The sequence below is a fragment of the Schistosoma mansoni genome, assembly GCF_000237925.1.
Source record: "Schistosoma mansoni, WGS project CABG00000000 data, supercontig 0037, strain Puerto Rico, whole genome shotgun sequence".
NCBI classification, from domain to species: Eukaryota; Metazoa; Platyhelminthes; class Trematoda; order Strigeidida; family Schistosomatidae; genus Schistosoma; species Schistosoma mansoni.
Window position 1 is genome coordinate 1,415,449 of NW_017386026.1, and position 10,558 is coordinate 1,426,006.

At 38.1% G+C, this 10,558-nt stretch overlaps 1 protein-coding gene across 1 annotated transcript; it reads right to left on the bottom strand.

The window, feature by feature from the left end:
• Nucleotides 1-5,299: 5,299 nt before the first annotated feature.
• Nucleotides 5,300-6,390, bottom strand: Smp_167560 (hypothetical protein; the record flags this gene model as incomplete). Its single annotated transcript, XM_018790763.1, is given in 2 exon segments — nucleotides 5,300-6,259; nucleotides 6,265-6,390. Coding segments are annotated over 2 exon segments (840 nt in total). The 3' UTR covers nucleotides 5,300-5,545.
• Nucleotides 6,391-10,558: the final 4,168 nt, after the last annotated feature.

A 10,558-nucleotide genomic window follows, 5' to 3' on the forward strand; every position in this document is an offset into this window, starting at 1 on the left:
TTCAATGATAGTCCATGGATGTCTCTTCATTTACCAGCTTGTCATCTTTGTAGCATGTGATCTTTTCTACAACTATCTCTGACGGTTTGCTGCGTGCTTTCAAGAGAAAGTGTGAGAATGTGGAATAAGAATATCTGAGGAAGTGCCGTGAGCGGGCTACCCAACACCATGTTGGTGAGGTACGATTTTTCCATGCTCAGACCGGCTATCAGGTGTTTACTCACCTGCCTCTTGAGTCGCCCTCAAGTAAAAAAGTAAAGAAGAGTCTACTTCAAAGGTAATGGTGAAAATCAAGCAAACCTGAAGAACTGCTCCACTGCCTGCATAAAATAATAAGATACAAAATGGAAATACATAAATGCAATTGATAATTGTTCGGTTCATGTAAGTGCTTGGCCTCCAGAACGGATCGGTATTCTGGAAGGAAATAAACATAGTGTAGATATCTTGTGCACGAAGAACCATGAAAACAGCAACAACAAAAAAACTCTTTTGTAATGCGTATATGTAAAAGGGAGAACTTGCTAGAAGTTGGACTCTTTAACAAAATCGATCAAGTGCATGACCTTGAGCCAGTGATGACCGCTTTTTACAACTAGGTGCGTAACCAAGGGTGCATCAGAGTAATCCACAAAACGGAAACGAATATACGGTTAAGAAGCAAAAAAAATTGTGTTGAGTATGCGGATCAAGTACAGTTGTGTCAAATACTCTTTTTACGTTATTATTAAACCGAGAAAAAAAAAGTATATATATAAGCTATTGACATAACATGTCTTTTTTATAACGCTAGTGTTAAGTTCCAGGGTTTTGTATGGGCCACTAATAATAATTGGTTTAACGTTAACATAGCCACGATAGTCATATCGTCAGTTCAATGTTATGATTACTTAACAGTTCCTTTATAAGTTGTGTTTAAAATTAGGTATGTGGAATCAACGCGGCTAAGATAGTAACCTTACAGTAACGTACTGTACCATATCTTCACGGTTATTGATTCTTAAATGTCAGAAATTTAAAAAAAAAATGATGAGAACTTTAATAAGTACTTGACCATGGTTTAACCCAAAATGTTTCGTCTAAAAAAAAAACTTATTAATAGTATAATAATATAATATAATAATATATTTCTGCAAGGGCAGGTACACGCCATTTTTACAGGCATGATCTACAATTTACAACATATACTGGTTCACAGTATGCATCCCAAGCAAGCTTGTTTAGTAATTATAATCTATAAGAGTTGATAGCAGTTCATTCGTTGATATAATATGTTGTCATAAGAATAGTTTCCAAAGGGGCATAGCGTCCACGTTATATATCAGATCCAATCTCGACAAAAAGTGTATTAGGGTTTCGGTCGTGCTAAGTATTTATGTAATGCAGCTTTTAAGTTTATAGTTGTTATAAAGTAGGCTTGTGGAGCGCCTGGTTCGAGCTATGACCTTGGGAAAGCGCGTTCGTCAAGCATGTTCCAGATGTCAGAAGTTACATAGCTTCACCCTCAGAGCAAGATTCTGAAGAGAAAAAATAAAAGAGAAACCGAGGAGCAGCAAGGCATTTGGATATGAACGATAACTAATGCTCAACATTTATCAGTGGAACAGATGGAGGTATGATAAATTATTAGATTAAATTGATACTAGCTCATGTTGCAAGAGTGAAGTGTGATTACGTGCTCCATAGGAGAGGATGCAGTAATAAAGAACAATGAGTTGTGATATTTATCAAGGTGGAGTAGGTTCCAATGAAGGAGGGAAGTCAAGGTTGGAATGAGGAAGAACAGAGAGTGCATACAGAGAGTAGTGTTAAGTAAAATAGCAACCATATCCTTTACAGTCAGTTTTTTTTCTTTTCTCATCCGATGTCTGCCACACAGTTTTCATGTAAAAGTCCGAGTTAGCATGTTAAAGGTTGTCTTAGTAGAATAGTTAATCCAGCACAAAAATTAGAAACATGAGTCTTAATGGTGAGTGTAGGTGAACAATCTCAATATCACAGATCTATTGACTTGTTCTCATCCATAAAGAGCCTGATACAAACAAAATGTTCTGTAGTTTTAATCGTATCAAGCTACTAAACATATCTTCGACCGAAAACTTTTAGAATTAGTTCATATGGTATATATGTATAGCTAGTATAGTTAATTAACCAGAAAAAGAAATTATAAAACTCGCCTGGGTTGCTTTTTGAATTCGTTGTATTTGCCAGTGTAAGTTGTACGAGTTTGAATAAAATCCTCAGCCATCGTTTCGGAATACCTAGCTTATGTGTCCAGTATTTAAAAAAATATTTTACATAACACTTATATATCAAAGGTAAAAGTTCTGGGGAGTTGTATGTGAGGCGGAATGAGGAAAAAAAAATTATTTTTAAGTAGATGCAGGGTCTGATTAGCTACGTGGTTAGATTTATCCTGCAGTCGAAACTGTCAACATCCTTGACTGACTAATCGGATGTGCCCAGCGAACCGTTTTAGTCATTTGTAAAGATTTATCATCTTTACATTTCGATTTCGTAATGGATTTGTCAGTTAGACGATCTAACAACACGTATGGTGGTTCATGATCTAGATAAGCCGGCTTTAGCCTATCAATACTTACTGTGTCGATGTTTCCATGTTTTTCTATCACGAAATATTTAGATTTTCTTGAGACGACTTTGAAAGGACCTTCAAATGGAGGACTGAGTGGTGCTTTTATTTTGTCACATCTTATCCAGACGTGCGTGCAATTGCTTAGGTCTTTAGGTATATATACGGCGCGCGATTGTTCACGAGCATTAATCGGCTTAAGTTTAGACATGTGGTCCCGTAGTTGATCTACATAATTTTCTAAATTAAGTTTTTGACTGTTAGTATTAGGGTTAATAAATTCACCTGGTAGTCTCAGAGTTGTTCCGAAAACCAGTTCCGCAGCTGAACACTGTGCGTCAATTTTGACAGATGTTCGTATTCCCAACATAACTAACGGTAGGAATTCTGTCCACTGATTGGGGTTTGAGTGAGATATAAGAGCGGTTTTTAGTTGACGGTGAAAACGTTCTACCATCCCATTAGCCTGAAGATGATATGCAGTGCAGCGTATCCTATTGGAGCCTAGAAGTTTAGCCAAGTTATTAAATAGTTCGGATTCGAATTGCACTCCTCTATCCGTCGTTATTGTTATGGGTGTACCAAAAATGGTTACCCAGTTCTGCATGAAAACTTTGGCTACTGTTTCCGCTGTGATGTCCGTTATCGGGATCGCTATAGGGAATCTGGTAAATCGATCTATGCATGTAAAAAGATAATTAAAACCGTTTGAACGTGGTAAAGGACCTACCAAGTCGATATGCACATGGGCAAAACGTGCATCTGGTTGCGAGAAAACACCTATGGGTGAATTTGTGTGACGATTTATCTTTGATTGTTGACATGCTGAACACTCTCTAACCCATTTGTGTACATCCTTCTGTAAATTCGGCCATATATATCTGGCATTGATTAATTTTGTTGAAGCTTTTGCGCCAGGATGAGACAAAGAATGAAAGTTATTATATATCAACTTTCGCATACTTTTGGGAACGAAAGGTCGCGGCATTGCCTTGGTCGTGTCACAGTAGATTAGAATACCATCGACAGGTGATGGGAACTGTTTTAAATTAAGACTTGAATTGTTTGTTTTAAGCAGGTTTTGTAATTCTAGATCCTGCTCTTGTTCATTTCTCAACGTCTCGAAGTTCACTGTGGACTGCTGTAGCACGTTTATTTCTAGCCTAGATAAAGCATCTGCCGCCTGATTGTCCTGACCTTTGACATGTCGGATATCGCTTGTGAACTGTGATATATAGTCAAGGTGTCGGACTTCTCGAGGTGAGTATTTATCAGCTCTCTCTTTTAGTGCATTCGTTAGTGGTTTGTGATCCGTAAAGACCATAAATTCCCTGCCTTCTAACATGTGTCGGAAGTGTTTAATGGTTAGGTAGATTGCAAGAAGTTCTCGCCCGAAGGTAGAATACCTTGTCTCTGCTGGAGCGAGTCTTTTTGAGAAGAAAGCAATTGGTTTCCAGGCGTTTTTAACCAGTTGGTTAAGGGTACCGCCTACTGCTTTATCAGAAGCATCCACCATCAAAGCAAGTGGGGAAAGAGAATTCGGATACATCAACGTAGTTGCTTGAGCTAGTTTATCTTTAAGCTGTTTAATAGCTTCGACAGCGTCAGAAGACAGTTTGAATTCTTTTGGTTTTCCTTTTAGTGGATCTGTCAAAGGTTGCATTAATTGTGCACAACCTGGTATGAATCTGCGATAAAAGTTAATTAGACCTAGGAAACTTCTCAGTTGTGTTAGAGAACTAGGTATGGGATATTGTTTAATGGTGTCTACTTCTTTTTTGATCGGTTTAATCCCTTCTGGGCTTATTGTGTGACCGAGAAATTCTAAAGTTTGAACACCGAAAACACACTTACTTTGATGTATGTTTATTCCATGTTCATCCAGTCTTTTTAACACTGTTTTTACATGCTGTTCGTGTGATTGCAAATCGGGGCTGGCAATTAACAAGTCGTCTATATACCCCTGCGCAAATGGCATATCTCGAAGTAGATTGTCTATGAATCTTTGAAATGTCTGTGCCGCATTTCTCAGGCCGAATGGCATGCGTACAAACTCGAATAAGCCAAAGGGTGTTGTAATAGCTGTCTTGGGGATATCTTCATCCGCCACTGGAATATTGTGATATGCCCTGACTAAGCCAATTTTAGTGAATATGTTCATACCCTGTAAACCGTTTGTGAAATCTTGGATATGCGGTATTGGGTACCTATCTGGTACGGTTTGACGGTTGAGGGCTCTGTAATCCCCGCACGGTCGCCAGTCACCTTCATTCTTCTTTGGGACCATATGCAAAGGGGATGCCCATTGACTATCAGAGGGACGGATAATACCCAGTTGTAGCATATAATCAAACTCGGTCCTAGCGATTTTGAGCTTATCTGGTGCTAGTCTCCTGGGTTTTGCAAAAACCGGTGCACCTTCGGTTTTGATAGTGTGACTTACTTTTAGTTTGTCTTTAGAAGGCTGTGGGTTTGGTTTAGTTAAGTTTGGAAATTCCGCGAGTATATCTTGGAATTTCGCTGTTGTTACTGGAGGAGTTTGAATCAAGTTAAGAGAGCTGATGTGACTTTCTTTGCCTTTTGTGTAATACGAAGTTTCCTTTAGTGTTAATCACCGTTTCTTGGCGTCAACTAGAAATTCGTATCTCTCTAGAAAGTCCATCCCCAGTATTGCCAGATCTAAGTCGGCTACCGTGAAAACCCAAGGGAATTGCCTCCTGAACCCCAAATCTAGGGTTAAGTTTTTCTGCCCAAATGTCGCAATTTTAGTTTTATTTGCAGCTTGAAGTGTAATTGATGATGTTTCTCGACTAATCTCAGTTTTATTTTGAGGGATGATGCTAAGAGCAGCGCCAGTATCCACCAAGAAATTCAAGCCAGAGTTTCTGTCTCTAACATAAAACAAGCGACTGTTTAGGCGCCCCTCCTCAGTCGTCGCGACCTGGGGAGGGGTTACTCGTTTCCCGCTGTCTTAGAATTATGCTTAGGCCAGGCGCATGGTTGCATGCACTTGGTTGAGTTGACACCAAACTTCCAGTGGTACCAACAAAACTGCCCAGGTTGTCTGGACATTTGTGACCTGTTTTGTGACTTGGATCGTGGTCGTTGTGGTGACCTGCTCCTGTTTCTATGACCCATTTGCATTCTGGTGACAGCCTCAGTGAGACTCTTAACACTCGCAATGAGTCCTTCTATGACGGGGTCTTTTGCTGATTCTACTTTTTGTGTGTGATTTATTGTGCCTGGTCCAGTTGGAGGACCTCTCTCCATTATTCTATCGGCTATACGCGCTAAATGAGATAATGAGGTTTCAGGATCTTGTGCATCCAAACAGTGTTGGACGTAGCATGGGAGAGCTTGTATCCATCCTTGTTTTAGGACTGCTTCACCCACTGTGTTATCACCCATTAACACTTGGAGGTGACGCAAAAACTGTGACGGCGACCGATCACCTAGTGTTTCACCTTGAAAAAGTCTTTGGATTCTTTGACTAGCTGATAATGATAAACGGTTCATTATCTCTCGTCTTAAGATGGTGTATGGTTGTGGTGATGGTGGATCTAAAATCAAGTCACGGACTTCTTTGGCGACTGAAGGAGGAAGGATAGAACACAAGTCTCTATAGCGAATCCCTTCAGATTTGATATTGTGTCTCGTGAAATAATGCTCTAGTTGAGCAAACCACAACTCAGGGTCACTACGATCAAATTCTGGAAGTCGGGTTTCGTAGTCATAACAGTGTCTATCTCCACTGGTGACAAATCCTCCAGATTATGGGTTTCTATTGAGTCTGACATGAGGTATGTGACAAATATAGCAATAAAGTTAGCACGAAAAATGGTTACTATAACACGAACAACTTAAGATAATGCGGAATAAACTAGTTATATACTCAACTTAGTTTACGGATAATCAGGTCTACTTTTACAATTAAGTAAAAAAAAGTTAATAACAGAAATGAGGTTAAATTGTGTTCAAAAAGGGCTCACCACTTTCGTGCCTATAGGTAACCCTCGTGCTATTGATAGAAGAAACCAGAGAAGTAGTGAATAGATCTTTATTTCGATCTTCGCGCAGTCACAGTGGAGCGTGGGATTATCTGTTCAGACAAACAAAGGCTCTCAGCATTCCATATAAGATAGTAGGGAATATAACGCTTACAAAAGGTAAGGAAGTGAATGAATACTTGAACAATACTGTTTTAGCATATGCTTGGTTGTTTGGGGTCAACTCTTAACCAACCAACCTGAGCTGTTACAGACTAACAAAATGTAGAATTAAAGAAACCAATAGAACAAGTAGCAAATGTATGCATGGAGGGAAGTCGCCGATAAGATGATGGTAGCTGGCAAGGAACCCAACTTTGAAGAGTCAGGGGCTGCTCTAACACGTTATGGTAGATTGGTAAACGCACTTCGAAGTTTCGTAAAAGAGTTTATGAAAGCCAAATTAATGGAAAAGCACACCTCACTGTAGTTAAGTAAGATATTAGCAACCCAGCTTTGTTTGCAAGCTGCAATTTTTGCCTAAGCGACCAAAAGGTGACAAACTATACAGTTATCGAAAATGAGTGTCATGAAAAGGAGATTTGAGGTAAGGAGATGTGGTCCATGTTATTAGTGTTTGAGAAAGGGTCATATAGCTAGACCATGCAATTGGGGCTTAAGTGTGATGCTGAGAAATGCAAAATTCAACATAATTAATTGCTACATATTGGTGTCAATCATAGTCATGTAGTAAATTTAGCTAAGTATTGGAACTCACTGAAGGTTTGTTTGGGTATTATTGCGATCAAACCGTATGATTACAAAGTTTAAAAAATTATGCCTTTCTGGATGGAGGCTCTGATAGTTCACTCGTATGCGAAGAAATAATCAATCGTTTGGTTATCGTAGGTAAGGAAGCTATGATAAACCTGGCAACTGTGAGTAGCGCTGCTAAATGTAAATGTATGAAAGTAATTTAGAGATATTTTGTTTGGATGAAAAGGGACCTGTACATATTGATAAAGTTTATGCGTCCAGGAGATTAGTGATGGATTAATCGGAGTCTCCAACCGGAAAACAACTGGGACAGTGGATGCATTTGAAGGACATGACCTTTCTGAGGTTGTGAAGTAATTTAATAAGTGTCTTGACTAGATGCGATGCTCCAGAGGAATAGTGGGTTTAAGAACAACGTCTGGGAGATAGACTACATTCGTTTGGTGCGAGTGTGCATTTCGCTTTGATGATCATTGGTCTTAAGGAAGCAAATAAATTAATGCAGCAAGTTAACTGGCATCATTGTTCTCCACCTCATCATGTGTTATGGGTTCTAGAAAGATATTTTGACCGTTAGTACGAAGATTTCAGTTAGCTTCCTAAAGAACATTCTGTCGAAAACAAGAGACCTTTAGGAATCGCTAGTGGTTCCCTTGGATTAATAGATGGCAGTAATCGTGCTGAGGTGAAATTAGACTCTTACTTATCTATTGGAAGTGATTCTGGACCTTCAGTTACATCAACGATAAGAACGAGTTCCATTGGGACCGTGATTTTCTTAGGAGATCAAGCTGGCTTAGAAGTAGTTTCGTCATCTGGATATGAGCCCGATACAAGCTATATTGATAAACGTAGCTTACTTGGTTTAGAGGTTTTTACAACTCTGGAACTGCACGATAATGGATTTTTACAAAATACAGTTAGTAATGGACAATCTTATTTTTCGTGTAAAAATAATGAGTCTCACGGAAAAGTGATTGGTAATTCACCTGTATTTACAACGAGAGAATTAATTCTGATATTGTGTACATGTGACGCTACTACCAGGTCATAGCTTATACAATCAAAATTACAACCAATAGTTGTGATTAAGAAGGCTTCATGTTTTTTCCTGCTGACTCAAATGGTTGTTCACAATTATGCGTGAATGCATGTAGTATGTTTATTGGTTTACTTAAGGTACTAGAAGAATCTGACCATGTAGCGATTTGGAATGAGAATAGAGACAACTGTGCAGAACACTTAAACGGGTACATGATTCTTCATGATTGTGTGAAAGATGATATATTGGTGACTAGTAAAGGAGTTGACCTTTTAAGATCTAATCATATGATTAACCATGGTATACCCAAACGCGCTGAGATGTGTGAGCACACGGATGATTATAAGAAATATAATTTACTATGTGACTTGGTTGGAGTATCTGGATGCAAAAGCGGAATCCTATGGTGTCACATACTGTCAAAGTATAAACTGGGAAGTGATAGTTGTTCTGATTATTAGTTATCAACTAGAAATCTTTAATTGTTGATGATGATGTTTATTCCTGACAGTTTCTCGATAGAGATAGCAATTTTTTCTTCAAGTAAATCCGGTTGTTACATGTGATGTCAAACTAGTCCCCAGAGGTGTTATCTCCATCACTACTTCCAAGTTCATGATAGTCGAACTTTGAAAATAGGCAATCTAGCAATGAAATATTACTAATTCACCTTGAGAAGACTAGTTGATCCTTACAGTAACCCATCGCCCTTTTGTAAATTGACATTGAGCTCCCTATCAACGACTGCGATCAAGAACGTAAACTGACTGACCATCTAATTGACGGTCACCATGCACCGTCAAAACGCTTAAACTCCTAAACAAATATTTGATATTTCCCTACTTATCTGTCGTCATACACAAATTTTTCAACCCCTACCTCCTCTTTTATATTCTTTGATCAGCTGTCTGTTCTTCTCACCTCTAAACTACATTCCATCAGACCAGTACCTTACAACTCATGCCACTAGTTAACTTCATAGTAGCGTGATGTACTAAAAAATATCCAATCCATGACACAAAGTATTTAGCTGTCCGATTTGCTCGTAACATAGGTAGGGTATTCTGACAGTTTGCGACACAGAGCTTAGAATAAAGCACTATTCATATACACCACAAATGTAAGAGAGCCTAACATCACAAAAGGAGAGAGGATGATGTTAGTGATCATGTCTGTAATTTTTAGTTTTTGACGTCCTACCGAACGATCTTATTACAAGCAAAACTGAATAATCGCAAATTAATACGTTAGCGTTGACGTTTTTCAACCGACTGGTTATGCATTAACCACACTACTATTTGTCATAGACAGTTTCAGAATTTATTTGCATTCATTCTCAACCACCATTCGCTTGTTGTAATAAAAACTCCATAAAGCGTCAACTTCTGCGTTGAAAATTACAGTCTAATATTTATATTCTGATGTATGAAAATGCATCCCCTGTTTTTAAGACAAATGTGCCTCATAACATATCAACCTACTTGGGAAACTTATTAAAGCTAAGCCAATAGAATTTACAACAACAAGTCCGCTTATGTTCATATTCATCGTCATTATTATGATTATCATTGGTCCCTCAGCACAGCAGGCACTCGTTTTATACCTTCTTTTCCTCCGAAACATTCAAAGTTTATAACTGAAAATTAATTATCATATGTTAATATTAAATAAACTGAATAGGCAGATTAATTTCATCTTCATCATATATGTGTAACTGTGTTCTACATACGAACCAGTGATTCCTTTGTACTTGATGACTGCTTGATTTCGAATTTCAAATACAATACAATCGTTTGTCTTCATCTGGTACTTCTTGATTAAATTGCGTTGTTTCTGGAATTCCTAGTTTATACTATAATTTTACTACTCATAATTATCACAATTTCATACAGAAATTTATATTTGTTTATCCTTTGCAATTAATTATAACATCTACAGCATTATTGTAAATTATTTTTGCACAAGAGTTTATACTAATATCAAGTTTCACGCAGTATCCTATTACATAAATTTACGTAATGAATAATCAAGACATCAAAAAAACTATAAAAATGCTCAAAGATGAGTCTTGGAAAAGAATAAACTTCCTAAGGTCACTGGCATAATTCGAATCTCATTGACTAAACACTTCAGTCCTTAGTCTTTAATTATAGGGATGGC